Below are 25,907 nucleotides of genomic sequence, written 5' to 3'. Positions count from 1 at the left end.
TTATAGAAAGATAACTTTGGACAAAGAGTATTTGATAGGATCCGGTGCAGCATAAGACCCTTGATCATCTGTTTTTCAGGAAGACCACGCTTTTACATAAACAAAAACAAACAAAACCTCCCAACCAAGCAAGGATATGCAGTTTTGAATAACACAATTAGTGAGCTTAATGCACTCTTTAAATTATTAAGTAGAGAATCTGCATTCCATGTTAAGAAATCTATTAACATAAAAGACATATTAAAATAACTTTTGAGATGAAAATAATGACTCCATTCATTTATTCATCTAATAGATATTTGTTGACTGCTTACTAGTGACGGAATGTTCTCAACCCTAGACATGGACTGAAAACAAGGTAGACAAGATCCCTACTTTCATGGCCCTCATGTTTCTATCAGAGGAAATTGTCATCCTTCAATAAAATAAGATAATCCAATGAGATAATTTCAGTTGTTATAAGTATTATGACAGATATACTAGGTGATTAAGAGAAACAAACTTTAGGGATGGATTTTTATGCATGACAGTAGACTAGGGTCCCAGAAAGGAGATTTTAAAGAAATTATGGTGAGAACCATATTTCACTTGACTTGAAGAAATTCACACATGTGTTCTGTTTCTCCCCAGGTTCTGTGGATTTGAGCAAAATCATCATACCTCAGCCCCCGAGAGAAGATTTCTGTTGACATGGCAATGGGTATGGTCATCCTCGCTCAGAGTGGAATAGGGACTGTGGGGAATGTTTCACTCCTTTGTCATTACATCTGCTGTCTTTTAAGGAGGCATGGATTGAGACCATTAGAGCAAATAATCAACCATCTTGCTTTAGTCAATACTTTGACCCTTCTTTGTGGAGGAATCCCTCCAACAATGGCAGTCTTTGGATTGAAATATTTCCTAAATGATATAGGATGTAAACTTGTCTTTTATTTTCACAGAGTGGCCTGGGGAAGTTCCCTCAGCACCACCTGTCTTTTGGGTGGCTTCCAGGCCTTAAGTATTAACCCCATGAACTCCAAGTGGGCAGAACTCAAATTCAAATCCCCGAAGTATATCAATTCTCCATGTATCCTGAGCTGGCTGTTTCATTTGCTGATAAATGTCATGGTTCCCATGAGAATGATTGGACAGAAGAACAGCAGAAACATCAGTGTGAAGTTAAATTTTGGGTATTGTTCCTGTTTGTTTATGAACACAATTACAGAATCAATATGCTCAGTTATTTACTCCTGTGTTGATGTTATTTGTTTGGGACTCAAGATATGGGCCAGTGGATCTATATTTTTTCTTCACAGGCACAAACAGCAAGTCCAATACATTCATAGCACTAGGCAACCCCCAGAAATGTCCCCAGAGGCTAGAGCCACAAAATCCATCATGATACTTGTGAGCACTTTTCTCATATTTTATTCTCTCTCTTCTGCCTTTGAAATATACACTTACCTTTTTGACAATCTACAGTTGTGGCTTGTGAACACCAATGTGCTCCTAGCATCTTGTTTTCCAACCTTCAGTCCCTTTTTGCTCTTAAAAAGTAACACCCATGTCTCCAGCCTCTGCTTTTCCTGCTGAGGAAGTTATAGAATTTACCCAGTTACTGACAGCACTGCACAATAGTCATTCATCCATTCATCTCATTCTGTGAAGTACCCTCTCTGTACCACTCGTGTTTTAGACACAGTGGTGGACAGCAAGGGTATCTGTGGGGAATCCAGACATTGGACAAACAATTACACAAATAATTATGTAATTGTAGTTGTACAGGTGCTGCAATGAGGCATTCGGAATAGTATATCTCAGGATCTTGGAAAGCTTCCCTTTGTGTCTGCAGCTTTGGCTACTCCCTGAATATTTTGGAGGAGTTCATCAGCTTTGCGGGTGTTCTTGGCAAATGGAAAGCACATTCGAACGCCATTTGCAGGAAGGAACATAGGACATACAAAGAACTGAAAGAAAGCCCGTGTGCCTCAGGTGCCAAGAACAAGAGAATTTGGCATGAGCTGAGGTTACTGAGTTAGGGTCAGATGACAGTTTGCTGGGTTTTACAGGTTAGGTTAAGAATGTGTACCATGAATCCCAACAGTCATTTCAGGCTTTTATCAAGGAGGTAAAATGATTTAAGGTTTTTTATCAAGGAGAAAGAGAGCATTTAAAAAATTATCCAGTTTGCCTAAAAATTATGAGCATAGCTTATTGAATTGAGCAAGAGTCAACTTGAAAAAAAGAATTAGGAGACTTTTGAAGCAAACCAGATGAGAGAAGATGATGATTCTAATAAATATGATGAAAATAAACACAAAAGAGGAGCACATGGACTTGAGACACACCTCCTTAGAAGCATGCACTAAATTTAGTGACTGTGTCATAAGGGGTGGTTTAAAGCTGGTGTGGACAATGACTTACAATTCTCTTAAAACTTGAGCAACTGAATTGGTTGTGGTGGTATTTCTTGATATCAAGAAACCAGGGGAATTGTAGCTTGGGTTTAACGATATTGCACATTCTTTTTAGCACGTGGAGTGCTGAAAAGGCATCTAAGGCATCTGCATTATGCACATGTCTAATCAGAGTTCACGCACACGTATATGTGAGTGGAACAAAGATGGAAGGTTTGCTTTGGAAATACACACTTGGCTGTCAACAACATATATTGGTAATAGGAACTTAGGTAGGGTTGAAATAAGAGAAAGGGGAACTCGAGAGTGGTGAGCTTCATTTAAAGATCAGATGGAGAACATACAGCTATACATTCAGTTCATTAATTCATTTTTTCATTTTATCCAGAATATTCAATGATCCCCTACTATAGGCCAGTCACTGTTATAGGCAATTTGGATATAGTAATAAATAATATTGGAAAAAAATAATGGTCCTTATGGAGCTTACATTCTACTGGGAGTGGCAGAAAATGTTGAACAGGTAACACTGTAGTATTTCAGTTCATGGTTAAGTGCTCTGCTGGAAAGTAAAAAGTAAGGGATAGGAAGGCGGGGGAGCAGGAATGCCTCAGCTGGTTTGGTTTTAAATAATCTGGTCAGGAGATCCCTCCCTGAAACTGTGATATTTGAAGAGTCTAGAATGACTTGAGGGAGGAATGAAGGCACAGAGCTGGTGGCAAGAATGTAGAGGGTAGAGGGGACAAGTAGAGGAAAGACACAGAAAGGAGCATTACTTGTGTGTTAGGTGACCAGTGTGGCTGCAGGGAGACACAGGGAGGAGCAAGTAGTAGGAGTTAAAAGTGCCAGCTTATGTGAAGTGTTGTAGGCAGTGTCACTATTTTGACTTTCATCCCAAAAGAGAAAGGGAACCACTAGAGGTTTTTGAGCAGATGAATGACATGATCAGATTTATTTTTTTGGAACAAATGATGGTGATAGTGTTATACTGTATCAATTTAGCTAAGCTGGAACCATGTTTCCAAGAACTTCCCTCCTGAATGGTTTTGGGTTAGGGCTGGCAGAGGTGACATTGGCGCCATATTTAGAATTTAGCAGAGAAGCAGTAGCCATATGCTCTGAAGGGCAGTGCGGGCCCCGGGCTCCAGGTGGCTGCTCCTCTGCTGACTCACCCCGCTGGCTCCTGCCCGGTGTCCTCCTTCGGCTCCTAGTGCTGGGCCAGGTGTGTGTGCAGTCCACGGCAGAGTGCCAGCTTCTGCAGGTCCCCCACGTGGTAGATATCTGAGGTAGATCAATTAGATGTATGGAAACTATGTAAGCCACAATAGAAGAATCATAGGGTATTTCCCTGTGGTTGTGGGGTAAATCCATGTGACCGTAAGTGCATAACTTTCATAATTTCAAGAACAACTACTTGGTTCGTTGAAACTAAAAGTCAGACTCTGGGATATTAAAATTTCTCAAATAGCAATTTGTAGTCATTGTTTCCACATGTCACTTACTAGACTCTCTTCATGCTCTTATAATTGAGCATTCTTCCTCCTCATTCCACTAAAATAACACTTAAAAATTTTTTTTTTCATTATGGTTTTTATTTTTGGAGGGGCAGGTAATGAGATTTATTGATTGATTTATATTTGATGAAGGTACTGGGGATTGAATTTAGGACTTTGTATGTGCTAGGCACACACCCCACCACTGAGCTATACCTCCCCCCTAAAATTGCTCTTAAGAAATCATCAGTGACTGCTGTGTTTGCGGATACTATCTGCAGATCTCAGGCCTCACATTATTTACTGTTGAAGCAAAATGACACAACTGGCAACTCTTTGATTCTTGATACACTTTGTTTTCATAGTTTCTAAATTGCCACCTTCTCTGGGTTCTTTCCTGCCCCAGTGGTGGCTATTTCCCACTGTACTTTGCTACCCACTCCTTTTGAGCTAGATCTGTTAACTCTGTACTATACCAGGGACTGTTCTCCTCGCCTGTAGCTTCATATTCTCTTTGTGTGTGCACATCTGGTTATTTGGCTTTAAAAAATATCCAAATCATTCCCATATGTAAATGACTTTTACAACACTTGCAGTAATCTTTCTCTTCAGCTTAATACTTGCTATTCACTGGATATCTGATGGAATTTCTAATTTTTAACAAATTTTTATTTTTTTTTTATTTTGGGAGGGAGGTGACTATGTTTTTATGTATTTGTTTATCTTTAATGGAAGTACTGGGGATTGAACCCAGGACCTTGAGCATGCTAGGCATGCACTCTACCACTGAGCTATACCCTCCCCCAGATGTCTAATAGTAATGTATCTAAAAATGAATTATTTTTTTCTACTAGCCTCACCCATTTTCTCTTTCTCCTGTATCTCAGCAAATGACACTAGGAGGCCATACATTTTTCCAATAAATCCCTTAGAAATCAGTCTTGATTACTTCTTATGTGAGTGAAGGTCTTAAAGGATTGCTGAGAATTTGACAGAATGACAATATACAAATGTGTGGACAGGTTAAGGTGAAACAATAAAGCATAGTATGGTTTTCTGAGGCTTCCAATCATGAGGGAACCATTATAGTGTCCAAGCTTGAAAAGGCAAAGCAAGGAGCAGTTACTGGACCCAGAGGAAATAGGGATCCTCAAATAAGATGTGTGACCTTTGGTGGGGGGTCAAAGCCAACTTTGATAAGGTAGGGAGGGAGCCAGGGAATATATACAATCCAGTTTCACTCTTCCTGCTCTCCAGTCTTAAACTGGTCCAGCCTATTGATGGAGCCCATAATGATTAGCCTTGAAGGCACAGAACAAGGCAGAGATGGGTGGAGAGTAGATCTGGAGGGACACATGGAAAATACACATTTCAGTGATCTTTTCTTTCTTTTACAATCCAGTTTATTCACTAGTGCCTTTGGCTTTATTTATAAAATATGACCTTTCTTATATCAGTTTCTCTATATCTGTTACTTCCACATTCGTCTAACCCATTATTTTTGCCCTGAATTACTGTGATATCTTCCTAACGAATTTTCATTTTCTAATTCAGGCCAGCTTTCAATTCTTTCACATCAAAGAACCTAAGTTTCATATTATAAGTTACAGGCTATGAAAAATGTTCCTACTTAGAATTCAGTTTCCAAATCTCATGAGACTGGAAAATGATCATCCCATCAAGCCTAAACAAACTAGAAGGAAAGAAATAATAAAGAGCAGAAATCAGTGAAATAGAAAAAATGTGCAAGAGAAAAACCAAGTTAAAAATCCTGTTATTTATGAAATTGATTAGTCCAACAAAAAGAATGAAAACACAAATTAGCAATATCAAGAATGAAAAATGAAGCATTAACACATATTACAAAGATATTACAAACATAATTTATAAAACATAAATTAGCTACTATGAAAAATGTGAAGGTGAAAACAACCACACAAAATTTATGGGATGCAGCAAAGGCAGTGCTAAGAGGGAAGTTTATAGCAATACAGGCCTTCATCAGAAAAGAAGAACAATCTCAAGTAAACAATCTAACCCTCCAGCTAAAAGAATTAGAAAAAGAAGAGCAAAAATACCTAAAAGTCAGCAGAAGAAAGGAAATTGTAAAGATCAGGGAGGAAATAAATAAAATAGAGATTTTAAAAAAATAGAAAAAATCAATCAAACCAAAAGCTGGTTTTTTGAAAGGGTAAATAAAATTGACAAACCTCTGGCCAAAATCACAAAGAAGAAAAAAGAGAGAGCACAAATAAGCAAAATAAGAAAGGAAAATGGAGAAGTTACAACAAATAACATAGAAATACAGAATATCATACGAGAATATTATGAAAAACTATATGGAACCAAAATGGATAACCTAGAGGAGATGGACAAGTTTCTGGAAACATACAGTCCACTAAGACTGAATCAGGAAGAAACTGACCACTTGAACAAACCACATCACTAGAAATGAAATAGAATTAGCAATAAAAAACCTCCCTACAAATAAAAGTCTAGGACTGGACAGCTTCTCTGGGGAATTCTACCAAACATACAAAGAAGAACTCATACCAGTCCTTCTCAACTCTTCCAGAAGACTGAAAAGGAGGGAATACTCCCAAACTCATTCTATGAAGCCACCATCACCCTGATACCAAAACCAGGCAAAGATACCACCAAAAAAGAGAATTACAAGCCAATATCACAGATGAACATAGATGCAAAAATCCTTACCAAAATACTAGCAAATAGAATCCAACAGCACATAAAAAAGATTATACATCATGATCAAGTGGGGTTCATCCCAGGGACACAAGGGTGGTTCAACATATGCAAATCAATCAATGTAATACATCACATCAGCAAGAGAAAGGACAAAAACCACATGATCATCTCAATAGATGCAGAAAAATCTTTTGATAAAGTTCAACACCCATTTATGATACAAACTCTCGCCAAAGTGGGTATAGAGGGAACATAGCTAAACATAATAAAAGCTATATATGACAAACCTACAGCCAGCATAGTACTCAATGGTGAAAAACTCAAAAGCTTCCCACTAAAGTCTGGGACAAGACAAGGCTGCCCACTGTCACCACTCCTATTCAACATAGTCTTGGAAGTCCTAGCCACAGCAATCAGGCAAGAGAGAGAAATAAAAGGGATCCAAATTGGAAAAGAAGAGGTAAAAGTGTCACTGTTGCAGATGACATGATACTATATATAGAAAACCCTAAAAGGTCCACACAAAAACTACTAGAAATAATTGAAGAATTCAGCAAGGTTACAGGTTACAAGACTAACGTTCAAAAATCAGTTGCATTTCTTTACACTAACGATGAATCAACAGAAAAAGAAAGTAAAGAAATAATCCCCTTTAAAATAGCACCCAAAGTAATAAAATACCTAGGAGTAAATCTAACCAAGGAGGTGAAAGACTTACACACAGAAAACTATAAAACATTGATTAAGAAAATTAAAGAAGACTTTAAAAAAATGGAAAGATATTCCATACTCCTGGATTGAAAGAATCAATATTGTTAAAATGGTCACACTGCCCAAGGAAATCTACAGATTTAATGCAATCCCTATCATATTACCCAGGATGTATTTCACAGAACTAGGACAAATCATAATAAAATTTATATGGAACCACAAAAGACCTAGAATTGCCAAAGCATTACTGAAGAAAAAGAAAGAGGATGGAGGAATAACTCTCCCAGACTTCAGACAATACTATAGAGCTACAGTCATCAAGACAGCATGGTATTGGTACAAAACCAGACATATGCACCAATGGAACAGAATAGAGAGCCCAGAAATGAACCCACAAACTTTTGGTCAACTCATCTTTGACAAAGGAGGCAAGAATATACAATGGAATAAAGACAGTCTCTTCAGCAAATGGTGTTGGGAAAACTGGACAGCAGCATGTAAAGCAATGAAGCTAGAACACTCCCTTACACCATACACAAAAATAAACTCAAAATGGATCAAAGACTTAAACATAAGACAAGATACAATAAGCCTCCTAGAAGAAAATATAGGCAAAACATTATCTGACATACATCTCAAAAATGTTCTCCTAGGGCAGTCTACCCAAGCAATAGAAATAAAAGCAAGAATAAGCAAATGGGACCTAATTAAACTTACAAACTTCTGCACAGCAAAGGAAACCATAAGTGAAACAAAACGACAACCTATGGAATGGGAGAAAATTTTTGCAAATGAAACCAACAAAGGCTTGATCTCGAGAATATATAAGCAGCTCATATGACTTAATAAGAAAAAAACAAACAACCCAATCCAAAAATGGGCAGAAGACCTAAACAAGCAATTCTCCAAGGAAGAAATACAAATGATCAACAGGCACGTGAAAAAATGCTCAATATCACTAATCATCAGAGAAGTGCAAATCAAAACTATGATGAAGTATCGCCTCACACCAGTCAGAATGGCCATCATTCAAAAGTCTACAAGTGACAAATGCTGGAGAGGCTGTGGAGAAAAGGGAACCTTCCTACACTGCTGGTGGGAATGCAGTTTGGTGCAGCCACTGTGGAAAACAGTATGGAGATTCCTCAAAAGACTAGGAATAGACTTACCATATGACCCAGGAATCCCGCTCCTGGGCATCAATCCAGAAGGAACCCTGCTTCAAAATGACCCCTGCACCCCAATGTTCATAGCAGCACTACTTACAATAGCTAAGACATGGAAACAGCCTAAATGTCCATCAACAGATGACTGGATAAAAAAGAAGTGGTATATTTATACAATGGAATACTATTCAGCCATAAAAATGACAACATAATGTCATTTGCAGCAACATGGATGTTCGTGGAGAATGTCATTCTAAGTGAAGTAAGCCAGAAAGAGAAAGAAAAATACCATATGACATCGCTCATATGCGGAATCTAAAAAAAAAAACCAAACAAACATAAAATCAAAACAGAAACAGACTCATAGACATAGAATACAAACTTGTGGTTGCCAAGGGGGCAAGGAGTGGGAAGGGATAGACTGGGATTTCAAAATGTAGAATAGATAAACAAGATTATACTGTATAGCACAGAGAAATATATACAAGATCTTATGGTAGCTCATAACGAAAAAAAATGTGACAATGAATATGCATATGTTCATGTATAACTGAAAAATTGTGCTCTACACTGGAATTTGACACAACATTGTAAAATGACTACAACTCAATAAAAAATGTTTAAAAAAAAAAGAAAAGAAAAATGTGAAGGTGGTAAATTGGACAATCTGGTGAATGGACAAATTCATTGTAAAAAAACTTACAAATTTAGCAGAAGAAGAAATAGAAAATGTGAGTGGTCTGTTTAACAATTCATCATATAAAAAAGAAAAAAAAACAGTTTATCATAAAGAAAACCCTATGCCTAAACATTATGGAAGAAATTGTGTCAATCTTGCAAAAACTCCTACAGAAAATATAAAAAGGGAACACTTCCTAACTTTTTTGTAAGTCTAGAATAAAATTGTTTCCAAAATCTAATGAGGCTATTTAAGGAAAACAATACAGACCAAACTTTCATAATCACAAATGCAAAAATCTTTAACAAACTATTAGCAAATCAAAACCAGTGACATACAAAAAGATACTACATCATGAACAAGTGAGTTTTATTCCAGGAAATAATTTTTTTTAACATTTAGTACATTTTACCACTAACAAAGAAAAAGACAAAAATTATACAATCATCTTGATATGTGAAATAAATAAATAGCATTTGACAAAATATAAGACCCATTCATGATGAAAATTCTTAGCAAACTAGAACTAGAGGGTAATTTCCTGAGTCTGTTAAGGAATATCCCCCAAAACAAACAAACAAAAAACTACAAAAGACATCATACTCAATATTGAAATGTTAAAAGCATACCCTAACATTAAGGATAAAACAAGCATGTCTGCTATTACAATCTCCACTCAGCGTTGTACTCAAGGTCCTTGCCATTGAAATAAGAGGATAGAAAGAACTAAAAGACATACAAGTTGGAAAGGAAGGATGAAAACTGTTATTAATTGAATTTTCTTCTAGGAGTTTCAGTTTCCAGTCTTATATTTAAGTCTTTAATTCATTTTGAGTTTATTTTCATATATGGTGTGAGAAAGCAGTCCAGTTCGATTCTTTTGCATGTAGCTGTCCAGTTTTCCCAACACCATTTATTGAAAGGGCTAGCTTTTCCCCACTGTATATTCTCACCTCCTTTGTTATGGATTAATTGCCCATATAAGTGTGGATTCATTTCTGGGCTCTCTGTTCTACTAATCCATTATGTCTGTTTTTGTGCCAGTATTATAGTTTGATTTCTGTAGCTTTATCATATAATTTGAACTCAGCAATGTGATGCCTCCAGCTTTGTTCTTGCCCAAAATTGCTTTGGCTATTCAGGATTTTTTGTTTTTCCATACCAATTTTAGGATTGTTTTTTCTATTTTTATGAAAAATGCCATTGGAATTTTGACAGGGATTGCATCAAATTTGTAAATTGCTTTGGGTAGTATGGACATTTTAACAATATTAATTATTCTAATTTATAAACATGGAATATCTATCCATTTATTTGTGTCTTCTTCAATTTATTTCATCAGTGTTTTAGTTTTTAGTGTACACTTGACTAAATTTATTCCTAAGTATTTTATTGTTTTTGATGCTATTGAGAATGGATTGTTTTCTTAATTTCTTTTTCAGATGGTTTGTTGTAAATGGATAAAAACAATTTATTTTTGTATGTTTGTACCCTGCAACTTTACTGAATCTGCTTATTTTAACAGTTTTTTTGGTGAAGTTTTTAGGGCTTTCTATATATAAGGCTCTTTCTTCTTTAGTGGTTATGCTCAAGTGCATTTTTTCTCCATTAAGAGAAAAGAACGCTAGGCGATGCTTCAAGAAAGAGCAACTCTTCTCAGACAAGCGAGCCTCACTGTGGCAGCAGCTTGCGCCTGCGCACTATTCGTGGCAGGCCCGAGTTGCATGCTGGGATCAATCGGACCAGCCCAGTTCTAGGCTTGGGAGGCGGTCCTCTCGGGCTGTATTTCCCAGTGGCCACCGCGCTGAATTAGCGGCCCACTTCTGCTCCCCATGGTCGTTGACTTAGTGAGGTGAGGCCTTCAGGTCCTAGGAAGAACTTAGTGTCTGTGTGAGGCCTCTGCAGTCCTACAGACCGGTCAGTGTGGCTGGGAGAGAGGGGCGCTTAGGAGGAGGAGCTGGGGGCGATGACTGACGCATGATGGAGAGTGCTGCCGTGCTGCCGTGCAGCCCTGAGGAGAGGAGGGGCGGGGGTGGGGAGCGTGCCTTCCCAAGTGGCCGACCAGAGTGTGGGCGTGAGAGTGCACATCGTGCACCACACACGGTGTGCAGGGTTCCCGCGTGCTGCTGTGGCGGGGAGACTGGGTGTGCTTTGCTGTGGCTGTGTGAATGTCAGTGGGACCCGTGGCCCTCTTTTGTTTCTCCCTCACAGGCACAGGGGCTGCAGGAGAGCAATGGCCCCAGTAGGAAGGTCAGATATTGAGCCTAGAATGAAACGTTTTTTTTAAGAAGGCACAGACCTGGAACTGGGACGGGAATTTAAGAGCTGGAAGTGCCTCTGAGGGTCCCCCAGGAGGACAGCTATGCGTTGAGAACCACAGCATTCTCAGAGCTCTGTCCCCAGGAATCAGATGCGAACTCAGGGACCGATTCCTCTATTTACTTCCGTCCCATTTTGTGCAATGTGAGGGAAGGTGTGGCTCTGAAGGTGCTTTCATATTTAGTCTGGGTTGCAAGAAAAGCCTAGGGAGTCATGCTTGACTTCTCCCGCTCCAGTCGTACCATTATCCAAAAGAACCCCAAAGAGGATGAGTTTTATTGCTACACGTCTGAAAGTCAAGGGTGAGTTCATACTTGGTTTTTGTTTGGGAAATGCGCTTTTACTTTTTCAATATAGATGTTATGAGAAGTTTTGCAGCCCACCATTGTGGTACCCCATTATTCCTCATCTCTCCATTTAACTGTTAATTTAGTCATTTGGCAAATCGTTCACCTCTTCCAGTGCACTTGATTTTTTTCTAAGATGATATGGAAATAAACCGCCAGAGATGAATGTTAAAGCTATGTTTCAGACCCTGATTTGGTAAGGAGGAAATTAGTGTTTAGGCAGAATTCCACATCAGATATCTTGTTTTTTGAGGGCATACTTTTCAAAGCAAATGAAGAATGGAGATAGATGATTTCAATCAGCCTGTTAGTCTCTCAGGAGTGGGAAAGGAATAGCACAGAAGTTGGTATTAGTAGGAGGCAGGGAGTCTCATCAGTTTAAATTTGTAGTGCAGGTCTCCTTTGAGGTTTGGCAACTCAACTTATGTTTTGGACTTCTTTTTTATGTGCCTTTTTGAGAAGGAGTACAGTGCTGTGGTTAAGAATAGGGACTGTGGATCCAGAGTATCTGGATTGGCATCATGGCTCTGTCTCTTTCTAGCTATCTCAGGCTTGTAATGAACATTAGGTAAGTTAAATGTGTAAAGCCCCCTAGAGCATTGCCAGGCATATAGTAAGTTTTAGCTGTTCTTTATGTATGGCCATTAAAAATTTTTTTTATTGAGGTATAATCGATTTACAATGTGTTAATTTCTAGTGTACAGCATAGTGATTCAGTTATATATATAGTGAAAAGGAATATATATAATATATAATATGAAAAGCAGTATATATTTTTTTCATTGTATGCTATTACAAGGTATTAAATACAGTTCCCTGTTCTATACAAGGTAAGACCTTATTGTATAGAAAATATATATCTAGAAAAAAGTAGAAAATACATACCAATTTTATATGTATTAGTTAGTATCTGCAAATTCTGGCCTCTATTTATCCCTCCACCCCACCTTCCCCTTGGTAACCATAGGTTTGTTTTCTGTGTCTGTGGGTCTGTTTCTGTTTTGTAAATATGCTAATTTGTGTCATTTTTTCTTTTAGATTCCACATATAAGTGATGAATAATATTTTTCTTTCTCTTTCTGGCTTCACTTAGTATGACAATCTCCAGGTCCATCCATGTTGCTGCAAATAGCATTATTCTTTTTTATGACTGAGTAGTATTCCATTGTATAAGTATACCACAACTTCTTTATCCAGTCATATGTTGATGGCCATTTAGGTTGCTTCCATTTCTTGGCTATTGTAAATAGTGCTGCTATGAACATTGGGGTGCATGTATCATTTTTTTTTGCATGTATCATTTTGAATTGGAGTTTCCTCTTGATATATGCCCAGGAGTGGGATTTTAGCATATTCCCCTCAACTTTCTGCACAACAGGAACATTAGTAATATGTGATACATTGTGATTGCTGCCTGCATTTTAAGAAAATGAGTGAGATACTCAAGTGATTTAGAATAGAAATTCTTAACCTGAGTTCCTGTGATTCTATTTATGGTTTCAGGGGACCACAAACCCCTTGAAATAGTATATTGACATGGTTAGAACATTTTAAATGTGGGTTTTGAGGGGAGAGAAAGTATATAGTAATTTCATGAGAATATCAAAAGTGTGCATGACAGTGATCTAGTAGTTCTCAACCAGGGGTGATTGCCCTCCAGGGGACATTTGGTAATACTTAGAAACAATTTTTGTTGCTGTACTGGGGGGCAATGGTACTTGGATCCTGCGGGTAGAAGTCAGGGATGCTACTAAACATTCTGCAATGCACAGAATAGCCCTCTCACCCCAACTCCCCAAAAAGAACTGTTGGGCTCAGTATGTCAGTAATGCCAAGATTTAGAAATCTTACTCTAGAGTCAAAAGACTATGATACCTGGGGTGACATTTAAAATGATCTTGTACAAACTGAGTAGTTAAACAAATCACACTAGACTCATGTGGTAGAATATTATATGCTTAATAAAATTAAGTTTATAAGGAATCATGAAAAAAATATTTGATATAATGTTAAGCAGTATTCATGTTATGAACAATAGTATTCAAGAAAATGTTCCATTGTAGTTGAATCTTATTTACTAAATGAGGGTTTTATAAAGCATTTTGTAAGGATGATATCCAAAATGATATTTTAATTGGTTATTAAGTGCAGAAGAGAACTGAAATACTATATATTTCACGCATTTTCTTAACTCAGTCTGCAGATGCCACTTACTGCATTGTGTTCTTTCACAGAAGAATCTTGATAATAAAAGTGTCTAATGATATTGGTAAGATACAACTAAAGGATATTAGAACGGGTTAATATTATTTCTTTAAGTCACTTTGATTTCTCTGATGACCCTTGTGACAAGCTCAGTTTTTTAATAGTTGGAAGTATTGACTTCATGATAACTGTTCTTATTTTTAATTTGGAAGTAGCTTTATTGTGTATTTTTGATGATGTAATAGTGTGGAGCTGTTCTTACTAAGTAACTTAAAAAGAAGAAAGTTAGTATTATAGTCCCACTCTAGAGATGGTCATTATTGATGTTTTGGTTTATATTTTTCCAGTTGTATTTTCTGTGTGGGTATGTGAGAATCAGTTTGAAAAACGAATCCAATTCAGTCACGGTTTTCATTCATTTCTGGGTCTGTGGAGAGAAGAGCAAAGTGTCAGTGCCTCTCCCTCTGAAGCGTCTGTGCCAGAAGGCACCTTTTCTCTAGTCTCTGTGAGAACCCTTTTTGCTAATATTATTATTTAGGAATTGCATTCTCCAGGCAAGGCTCTGAATATTCTTGTGTAGCATTCGAGGAAAGCAGGCCTTATACTATATTTTACTATATGACATATAAGAAAAAGGAAAATAGTAGAATTAAGTTTCTTTAACAAATGTGACTTTCTTTATCCTCAATAATAATAATACATACAAGCAGTTACTAATATGTAGTTATGTATTTTAGTTGCATTTTCTTACTTTTCTTTCCGACAACCCTTTGTGCTACTCTTATTTTTATTTTCCTAATAAGGAAACAGGCACTGAGCAGTTACTAATTGTCCTTGTTCAGATTCACATCCTGAATACGAAAACAAAATTTGTTTGTTTGTTTTACTAATGACAGGGTACCATATCTGAAATTAGGTATACTTTTAAAATCCTGCTTGCCTCACTTTGTAATTCATCATTAACTTTTTTCTTCATCAGTTGTTTGGACATCATAAATGAAAAATGGCCTGATATGCCATCATATAGCAGACCATAGTTTATTTAACTATCTGCCAGCTGATTAGATATTAAAGTTTCTGATTTTTGGTTATCATGTGGTATTCTCTGATGGTCATTCTTGTGCATTTATTATGTGTGCTTTCATAGCTGTTTTCTATGGAAAATTCCTAGAATTGGAATTTGGGTTAATCATAAGATGGTCAGGTACCTGCAATATGGTGGATACTTGCAGTGTGATATTTGGAAGATGTAATGACTAAAAAGAAACTGCCACCATATTTAAATTTCTTATTATCCAGTAAAGAAGATCAAATCTGAATAAGAATGGCAGAGTATTTATTATAAAGTCCATTAGAGAAAGTCATCTATCATACTTTGAGAGTTTACAGGAAATTGACATTTTTTTTAGTCTATATTCACCAGACTTTGACCAAATTATAGTAAGCCCATAGGATTTCTGTAGAGTTAAATAAAATAATGTGGTAGGATTTGTACCTTACTTTGAAATTCTAAATATGTTAGATGCAAAGTGACCTAACAGAAGATGATTCAGCAGTTGTGAAGAGGACATCGCAGCTAAAATGTTAGGTTCAGAAACATAATAAACCTTTGTGAAGAAGACATGAAAGAAGCAGCAAATGAGACTGTCATTGACACATACAAGATATTGCTTATGGACTTATAGACATTTTTCCTAGAAATTATTCTAACAGATAAAAATAGACATCTTAGTGTTAGTTCAAGGATTGGGAAATAAAAGAAACAAAACCGTAAGTAGAAACAAGAACTCATTAGAGTCCTGAGTTTTTCCTGCAAGTTCCCATTTTTCCTAGTTTTACTCTATCTACATTTCAAAATAAATAGCCATTATATACTGTAATCTCATGTTAATAATCTTCATTTTGTGTTAATTCTGTATGAATGTATGTGTGCGTGATTGTATCTCTAGTCAGTCTGGTTGCTTGAACTTTTTTCTCTTCTAGACTCTGAAGTAAGTGGTCACAGGAACAGTATTCCCAGAGTATTTGTATCTTGATAACAGTTTGCAGTCTTATTTTTTCTAAATATAACAATTGAGATACAATTCACGTACCGTAAAATTCACCCATTTAAAGCGTACAATTAAATAGTTTTTCACAAAGTTGTGCATCTATCACTGTAATCAATTTTTAAACATTTTCATTCACCCCAAAAAGAAATCCCATACCCAGTAACTCCTCATTTTCCCTCAATATATTTTCTAATTTTCATGATTATTTCTTTGAATCAAGAGTACTCTTTCTTTTATTTCCCAGGTTTTTATATTGATAATGTTCAAACCTAGAGAAAAGTTAAAAGAATAATAATTGAATTCCATTTAAAACCATTATGTAGATTCACCAGTTGCTGACATTTTCCCACATTTGCTGTATGTACTTATGTATCTAAATGATTTAAACCTTTTTTGCTGAACCATATGATAGTAAGTCATGACACCAGATACTTAAATACTTCAGCTTGCATCTCCTAAGAATAGGACATTATCCTAAATAACCTTTCATTATTCCTAATTAATTTCATTATCCTAATTAAACTAAACAAGCTATCATTATCACATCTAGGAAAGTTATTCTTTCAGGGTTATGTTCTAAAGTATAGTTGATAGTTAAATTTCTCCTGTTTCCTTTTTCTTTATTATTATTATTATTACTATTATTTTTGGTTTTATGTGAGCATGTTTCAATTCAGGGTCAAAACAAAGTTCATGAATTGATTTATTGTTAGGTTTCTTTAGTCCTTTTTTAATCTAAAGAACTTTTGTACCTTAAAATTGTTTTATTTTATTATTTCTTTTACTTTGGCTTTTTTTTTTTTTTCAGTCAAATCCAGGCCAGTTTTCTTAAAGCATGGCATTCTGAATTGGTGTGATTTAAACATTTTCTCTTAAGTTGGTTCAGAAAACTCCATGGTGGATGCATAATTCCAATAGCATTCTGTGAAGAATCACATAATATCCTGTCTCTGTATAGATTACTATAATTTTGATCAACCACTTCCAAATAAATTAATAATAGCATGAATATATTATGGTCAATCAGAGAATATATGATTTTACTCCTTTGAAGTATGTTGAGACTTTCTTTATATTATAGTGCAGTGTATGTTCAAATTATATAAAGTGGTGTGTGATTGAAAAAGGAACATGTATTTGTAGTGTCAGGTTTGTTTTGTGTTTTATGTAAATTTGTTTATTTAATTTTTAAAAATACATACTTTTGCAAATTACTGAAAGAGGTATGTTAGAATCTCCCATTCAGTTTATGGATCTCTCTATTTTCCTTTGTATTTTGTTAGGAGCATAAGAATATTTAATATCTCTTTATAATAATGGCCATAATACAGGTACATTATAGAAAACTGGTAGAGACTAGTCCAAATTAAAAATTTAACCCCGACAATCACACTTTTTAGTAATTCCTACTTCAGCACCCTCCTCCTACACCTTTACACACACATATAGTTATTTCTGTCGAGCAAAATGAGATCATACTGAAATTGTTGCTTTATAACCTGCTTTTTTCAGTCAGTGGTTATCACATATCAATATATAGTTCCCTTTATGTTGTTCTTGTTTTATATGAATGCTATAGTAGCATTACAGCTACATATATTGAAAGCCCCATCACACAATGATACAGTTTTTCTTTCAACCATTGCACATGCTCTAAAGAACTCAAGAGAAAAAAATGGTCTATTAAATTTACTCAGATATTTACCATTTCTTTTGCTTCTCCTTCATTCCTAGTGTTCCACGTTTTCTTCTGATATCATTTCCTTTTGGTCTGAAGAACTTCCTTTAGCAAGTCTTTTAGAGTAGGCCTGTTGGTGACAAAGTTTTCTACCATCTAAAAATGTCTTTATCTCATCTTCATTTCTGATCAGTATTTTTTCAGGGTATAGAATTTGGAGTTGAATTTTTCTTTCAGCACTTTAAAATGTTGTGCCACTTCCCTTTGGCCCCCATGGTTTCTGATGAGAAGCCTAGAGTCATTTGAATCATTATTTGGATATTGTATAGGTAATGAGTTTGGGGTTTTTTAAGGTGCTTTCAAGTATTTTTTTCCTTTGCTTTAGTTTTTACCAGTTTGATTATGATGAGTAGGGGTATGGATTTCTTTAGGTTTATTCTCTTTGGGGTGCAATGAGGTTTTTGTCTGTAGGTTTATGAGTTTTGCCAAACTCGGGAAGGTTTTAGCCCCTTTTCTTCAACACTTTTTTCTGCTGTGCACATTTTGCCTCTTCTTCTGGGATGCTAATGATGTTAATGTCAGAACTTTTTTTATTGTCGTCCTGGTCCTTGTTGCTGTGTTCATTTGTTTTTCAGTCTTTTTTTCTTTCATTATGATAAGCCTCTCCCAGTAGCTTATTTTTTGTATTATAAACCTTTACTCTCAGCCTAATTTCCTTTATTTATCAGTAATTCTCCAATCTATTTAGCACATTATGTGCTATGGACTTATTATTCAGTGATGAATGCCATTAGGATTGTGTCTGCCGTTGTGGATTTGGGGATAAGACAATATGCAGAATAAGAAATGAGTTAATGAATGAATGAACGAAAATGTAATTGAAACACAGTTATGAAGGCAAGGAATGAAGCTCTAGAATAGAGAGTAAAGGACAGGGATTTATTTAGGTAGGGCCCAGCAGGTACAGCTATTCTGAGGAAGACATTTACCCTGAGACTTATAAGATAAAAAGGATGTTTCTTACAAAGAGCACAGGCCAGAGGATTCTTGGGAGATGAAACGGTCTGAGCAAAGCATGAAGATATGGAAAAAAGGTTGTGTCATGTTCTAGGTACAAAAAAGAGGCAGCGTGAAAGACATAAGGCACAGTGGCTTGATATGAATTCTTATTATCCATGGTAAAGGTTTTGGATTTTTATAGTAAAAACGAAGCATTCAAACCAATTTTAAATACAGATTCTTAAACTAATCTGCATCAGAATCATCTGATAGAGATGTTAAAAATACAGCTTCTCAAGATTTATTCCTAAAAGTTCTTATTCTGTTTATCTGAGTTACTTGAATATCAATACCTGTAACAAGTTTATGAAATGATTTTGATTAACAGCTAAATTCCACAAAATTAATCTGCTCCCCTATTGTGAACATCACCATCTTACATAAATTATCTTTGTTATTAGAGCTCTTCTTAATCCTTTTTTCAAATTCTCTGAAAGTATTTTAGGTTTAAGCCATTCTTTAATGGATTTTGTATGTGTGTTACAGGAAAATATGTGTTTTCTTTCAGATCTTGAGTCAAATTATGGAGCTGAGAAGTTATCACCAGAAAATGAGATTTATGAAATAAATTTGCTCGAACAAGGTATAAAGCAAGTAAGTAAAACCCTTGGCCTCAAAGCCTTCAGTTTTAGAAATAACTCAAAATATAAAAGGAGATTTGAGAGACAACAGGGACATCAAGAGGGATCCATCAGTCAAAAGATAAGCAGCTATGAAAAAATGCCTACTTATTATGCTTCTCTTACTCACAATACAGATAAATCATATGAATGTAAGGAATGTGGGAAGTACTTTAGTCATGGTTCAAATCTTATGCAGCATCAGAGTATTTATATGGGAGAGAAACCATATGAATGTGAGGAATGTGGGAAGAACTTTAGACTTCATGTATAACTTACGCAACATCAGAAATTTCATACTGGTGAGAAACCCTTTAAATGTAAGGAATGTGGGAAAGCTTTTAGTCTTCCCACCCAGCTTAATCATCATAAAAACATTCACATAGGCGAGAAGCCATTTAAGCATAAGGAATGTGATAAGACCTTTAATCATGATTCATACCTTGCTCAACATCAGAGTATTCATGCAGGTGTAAAACCATATGAATGTAATGAATGTGGAAAAGGCTTTAATCATGGTCCAAACCTTATACAGCATCAGAAAATGCATTCTAGTGAGAAACACTTTTTATGTAAGGAATGTGGGAAGGCCTTTAGTCTTCTGATACAGCTGGCTCAACATCAGTACATTCATACTGATGAGAAACCATTTGAATGCAAAGAATGTGGGAAAGCCTTCAGTTGTGGCTTGAACCTTGTTCAGCATCAGAGAATTCACAATGGTGAGAAACCCTTTGATTGTAAGGAATGTGGGAAGGCCTTTCAACACCATTACCAGTTTCTCAGACATTACAGAAATCACACTGGTGAGAACCCCTATGAATGTAAGGAATGTGGGAAATACTTTACTGATGGTAGAGACCTTAGAGTACATCAGAGAATTCATACCAATGAGACCATATCAGTGTAAGGAATGTGGGAAGGCTTTTAGTCATAGCTTAAACCTTCAACATGTTAAAATTCATACTGGTGAGAAACCCTGTGAAGGTAAGGAATGTGAAAAGGCTTTTAGCAATAATTACAAACTTACTGTACATCAGAGAAGTCATACTGGTGTGAAACTCTCTGAATGTAAGGAATGTGGGAAAGCTTTTAGACTTAGTTAAGTCTTTACTGTGCATCAGAGAGTTCATACTGCTATGAAATCCTATGAATGTAAAGAATGTGGAAAGACCTTTAGTTTTATTTCAAACCTTGTTCAACATGCGAGAATTCATAGTGGTGAAAAACCTTATAAATGTAAGGAATGTGGTAAGGCTTTTAGACTTAGTTCAGTTTTTATTGCCCATCAAAGAATTCGTACAGGTCTGAAACCCTATGAATGTAAAGAATGCCAGAAACCCTTTACTATGAATGATCAGCTTACTCAACATCAGAAAATTCATAATCATCAGAAGTCTTATGAATATAAGGAATATGGACAAGTCTTCACTGGGTATGAACAACTTACTCAGCATCAGAGAATTCATACTGGTGAGAAATCCTATGACTATAAAAGATGTGGAAACACCTTTCATCCTGATCTGATGTTTGCCCAACAGTGCAGTATTCATACTGGTAAGAAGTCAGATTAAGTAACGTTAAAAGACTTACAATCACAGTAAACACCTTAGAGTTCAGAAAAGACATTCTCTAGTGAGAATATAGGGTAGCCTTCATAGTCATAATTTACTAACCATAAATATATTTTACTAGATATGTTAATTTCATAAATTTGGAAAAGCCTTCAAATTCACTAGAGAAAAACTCACTGGAAGAAATGTAGGAAAAGGTCTACCTGAAGCACATACTTTATTATCATTGCCATTTCACTGCCTGTGTGATATGAGGCTAGATGTTTTATCCTCATTTTGCACTATTGGTAAATGGCAACAATAAAGAGTACTTAGTAGCACAGTTATGGGAATAAATGTGTTGTAGTACTTACGAGATCCTTGAAATAGTATTTGGCACATGCCTGTACTCATAAAGAATGGCTTTACTTTGTTGTTTCACTTGCATTACTGTTATTGATGTGAGAGAAAATTGTATTATTGTGAGTAGTTTAGAAGAGCCACATCCATTCATCTGTAATTAAATTTTAAATAACTTATACTTGATAAAATCTAGTGGAAGGTAAAGAACGTGAGAGGATTCTCAGTAAGGCCTCATTCCTTAAGTTACATCAAAAAGTTAATGCTGGAAAGAAACCCTGTGGATTTTGTGAATGGGAAAATGTTGAAAATAACAGCTGTTGAAGAATCTGGGAGAGTTTTTAAAATGATTTGCCTATAAAAGTTTCAACAGGCAGAAAATGTGTAATTTATGTTCTCTGTCCAGAAGTAAAGACAATTTAATAACAGCAAAAATAGAAACTATCCACATATATTATCCAGCTCTTTATCATGAAAATTGTTACGCATAAAGAATAAACACCCAAATACTCCTGTCTAGATTCAAAGTTGTTAGCAATTTAACATCTTTATTTTTCTGTGTATTTTTTGTTGTACCATTGAGAATATGTTTTAGACATCATGATACTGTACCCCTTATTACATCAGTATGTATTTCCCAAACATAAAGACAGTCTTAGATATAGCCATAGCACCATAATTACCCATAAGGAAATTACCCATAATTCAATAATAACTATTCTGTATGCAGATTTCTTCATTGGTGTCTAAAATGCTTTTTTATAGCTGTTTATTTTCTAGAGAGAATGAATTCCAGATTCTGCATTGTTTTTGGTTGTTAGCTCTCATTAGCCTCTTTTCGTCTGCAACAGTGACTCTCAAATTTTCTTGGGTATCAGAATCACCTGTGGAACTTGGTAAACTACAAAGGTCCAGGCCTTATCCTACCTCAGTGACTCTGAGCCTCTGAATATTTCACTAGCTCTCCAGGTGATTTTGATGGGCACCACTGTTAGAGAGCCATTGGTCTAGAACATTTCTCTTCATTTTAAAAAATAATGTTGACTTTTTGAGAAATCCAGGAAAATTATCTACCGTGTGCTTAGGTTTTTTTGTTTCTTTATAATGTCATTTAGCCTTACTCTGACCTTTGTTATTTTCTGTACAAAGGAAGTTATGTCTAGAGGTTTCATTAGTTTCACATTAAATGTTTGAGGGAAGAGTACTTTGTAGGTTATGTTTGTCATACTGCAACACATCAGAAAACATTTAAGGACAGGCCATCCCATTCTTAGTGAAACTGAGATAATGGCTCTGGATCTCCATTGTAAAGATGTGGTTTGCAGTTGGTAAGCAATTTGTGTGGAGAGACTTTGTCATCTCTCTGGAAATTTATAATCATGTGTATTTAAATCCTGGATCAAACAGAAATAAAAATTGAAATAGACTATTCAGGAATGAATGACATTAAGATGTCAACATAATTGAACTTATGGAATGTGGCTGAAGCTGCATTCTGTAAAAAATCTGTATCCTTCAAGTATATACAGGAAACCAAGATTCTTTTGACCAGAACCTTGTTTTGTCATTATTCAGTACTTGATCCCCAGTGTATGTTGAAACATCATTGCATCCCAGGGCTAGATCTTACTTGGTCATGGTATATGGTACTTTTAATTTGCTGATAAATTTGGTTTGCTAGTATTTTGAGAATTTTTACATGTGTATTCACCAGGAATATTGGCCTGTAGTTTTCTTGTAGTGTACTGATCTGACTTTGGTATCAGTATAATGATGGCCTAGTAAAATGAGTTTGGGAATGTTCCTTTTCAATTTGGGGGAGAGAGTTCAAGCAGGATGGGTATTAATTCTTCTTTAAGTGTTTGGTTAAATTCACCAGTGAAACCATCGGGTCCAGGGCTTTTCTTTATAGGGAGATTTTTATTATTGATTCAATCTCCTTGTTATTAGTCTGTTCAGATTTTCTATTTCTTCATATGAATTATGACCACAGTCAATCTCGGTAGAATGTATGTTTCTAGGATATGTCTGTTTCACCTAGGTTATCCAGTTTGTTGGCATACAGTTGTTCATAATACTCTCTTATAATCCTTTTTATATCTGATTAATCACTTGTAATGTTCCCACAGTCACTTCTGATTTTAGTAATTAGAAGTGTCTCTCTTTTTTTCTTAGTATATCTAAAGATTTGTAAATTTTGTTGGTCTTTTCAAAGAACCAACTTTGATTTTATTGTTTTTCTCTTTTGTTTTTCTATTCTGTTTTGTTTATCTCTTATCTCTATATATATATATATTTAACATTTTTATTGATTTACAATAATTTTACAATGTTGTGTCAAATTCCAGTGTAAAACACAATTTTTCAGTTATACATGAACATAGATATATTCATTGTCACATTTTTTTCTCTGTGAGCTACCGTAAGATCTTGTATATATTTCCCTGTGCTATACAGTATAATCTTATCTATTCTACATTTTGAAATCCCAGTCTATCCCTTCCCACTCCTTGCCCCCTTGGCAACCACAAGTTTGTATTCTATGTCTATGAGTCTGTTTCTGTTTTGATTTTATGTTTGTTTTTTTTTTAGATTCCGCATATGAGCGATGTCATATGGTATTTTTCTTTCTCTTTCTGGCTTACTTCACTTAGAATGACATTCTCCACGAACATCCATGTTGCTGCAAATGACATTATGTTGTCATTTTTATGGCTGAATAGTATTCCATTGTATAAATATACCACTTCTTTTTTATCCAGTCATCTGTTGATGGACATTTAGGCTGTTTCCATGTCTTAGCTATTGTAAGTAGTGCTGCTATGAACATTGGGGTGCAGGGGTCATTTTGAAGCAGGGTTCCTTCTGGATTGATGCCCAGGAGCGGGATTCCTGGGTCATATGGTAAGTCTATTCCTAGTCTTTTGAGGAATCTCCATACTGTTTTCCACAGTGGCTGCACCAAACTGCATTCCCACCAGCAGTGTAGGAGGGTTCCCTTTTCTCCACAGCCTCTCCAGCATTTGTCATTTGTAGACTTTTGAATGATGGCCATTCTGACTGGTGTGAGGCGATACTTCATCATAGTTTTGATTTGCACTTCTCTGATGATTAGTGATATTGAGCATTTTTTCACGTGCTTGTTGATCATTTGTATTTCTTCCTTGGAGAATTGCTTGTTTAGGTCTTCTGCCCATTTTTGGATTGGGTTGTTTGTTTTTTTCTTATTAAGTCATATGAGCTGCTTATATATTCTCGAGATCAAGCCTTTGTTGGTTTCATTTGCAAAAATTTTCTCCCATTCCATAGGTTGTCGTTTTGTTTCACTTATGGTTTCCTTTGCTGTGCAGAAGTTTGTAAGTTTAATTAGGTCCCATTTGCTTATTCTTGCTTTTATTTCTATTGCTTGGGTAGACTGCCCTAGGAGAACATTTTTGAGATGTATGTCAGATAATGTTTTGCCTATATTTTCTTCTAGGAGGCTTATTGTATCTTGTCTTATGTTTAAGTCTTTGATCCATTTTGAGTTTATTTTTGTGTATGGTGTAAGGGAGTGTTCTAGCTTCATTGCTTTACATGCTGCTGTCCAGTTTTCCCAACACCATTTGCTGAAGAGACTGTCTTTATTCCATTGTATATTCTTGCCTCCTTTGTCAAAGATGAGTTGACCAAAAGTTTGTGGGTTCATTTCTGGGCTCTCTATTCTGTTCCATTGGTGCATATGTCTGGTTTTGTACCAATACCATGCTGTCTTGATGACTGTAGCTCTATAGTATTGTCTGAAGTCTGGGAGAGTTATTCCTCCATCCTCTTTCTTTTTCTTCAGTAATGCTTTGGCAATTCTAGGTCTTTTGTGGTTCCATATAAATTTTATTATGATTTGTTCTAGTTCTGTGAAATATGTCCTGGGTAATTTGATAGGCATTAAATCTGTAGATTTCCTTGGGCAGTGTGACCATTTTAACAATATTGATTCTTCCAATCCAAGAGCATGGGATATCTTTCCATTTTTTAAAGTCTTCTTTAATTTCCTTAATCAATGTTTTATAGTTTTCTGTGTATAAGATGCCCACTATCACCACTCCTATTCAACATAGTCTTGGAAGTCCCAGCCACAGCAATCAGGCAAGAGAGAGAAATAAAAGGGATCCAAATTGGAAAAGAAGAGGTAAAAGTATCACTATATGCTGGCGACATGTTACTATATATAGAAAACCCTAAAAGGTCCACACAAAAACTACTAGAGCTGATTGAAGAATTCAGCAAGGTAGCAGGTTACAAGATTAACACTCAAAAATCAGTAGCATTTCTTTACACTAACAATGAATCAACAGAAAAAGAAAATAAAGAAACAATCCCCTTTAAAATAGCACCCAAAGTAATAAAACACCTAGGAATAAATCTCTCTCTTATCTATATTAATCTTTATTATTTCCTTTCTTCTGGCTTTGGATTTAATTTGTTCATCTTTTTTTTCATTCCTTTAGTTTTAAAGTTAGGTTGTTGATTTTAAATTTTTCTTGTTTTTTTTTAATGTAATTGTTTTTAGTTATAAATTTTC

The 25,907-nt window shown here is 35.7% G+C and overlaps 1 protein-coding gene and 1 long non-coding RNA gene across 3 annotated transcripts in view; both read left to right on the top strand.

Annotated features, from left to right (window-relative positions):
• Positions 1 to 25,907, top strand: part of LOC116154909 (uncharacterized) — a 94,013-nt gene that overhangs the window by 44,813 nt on the left and 23,293 nt on the right. For both annotated transcript variants that reach the window (XR_010382361.1, XR_004138973.2), the window contains exons 2-3: positions 631 to 700; positions 19,322 to 19,407. This is a non-coding gene — a long non-coding RNA (uncharacterized LOC116154909). The remainder of the gene's footprint in view (positions 1 to 630; positions 701 to 19,321; positions 19,408 to 25,907) is intronic.
• LOC105093390 (zinc finger protein 780B) lies at positions 19,462 to 21,007 on the top strand. Its single transcript, XM_031459211.2, is given in 3 exon segments — positions 19,462 to 19,770; positions 19,855 to 20,327; positions 20,329 to 21,007. Coding segments are annotated over 3 exon segments (1,389 nt in total). The 5' UTR covers positions 19,462 to 19,533.

This window comes from Camelus dromedarius, chromosome 9, assembly GCF_036321535.1.
Source record: "Camelus dromedarius isolate mCamDro1 chromosome 9, mCamDro1.pat, whole genome shotgun sequence".
NCBI lineage: Eukaryota > Metazoa > Chordata > Mammalia > Artiodactyla > Camelidae > Camelus > Camelus dromedarius.
This window is presented reverse-complemented; position numbering and strand designations above follow the sequence as displayed.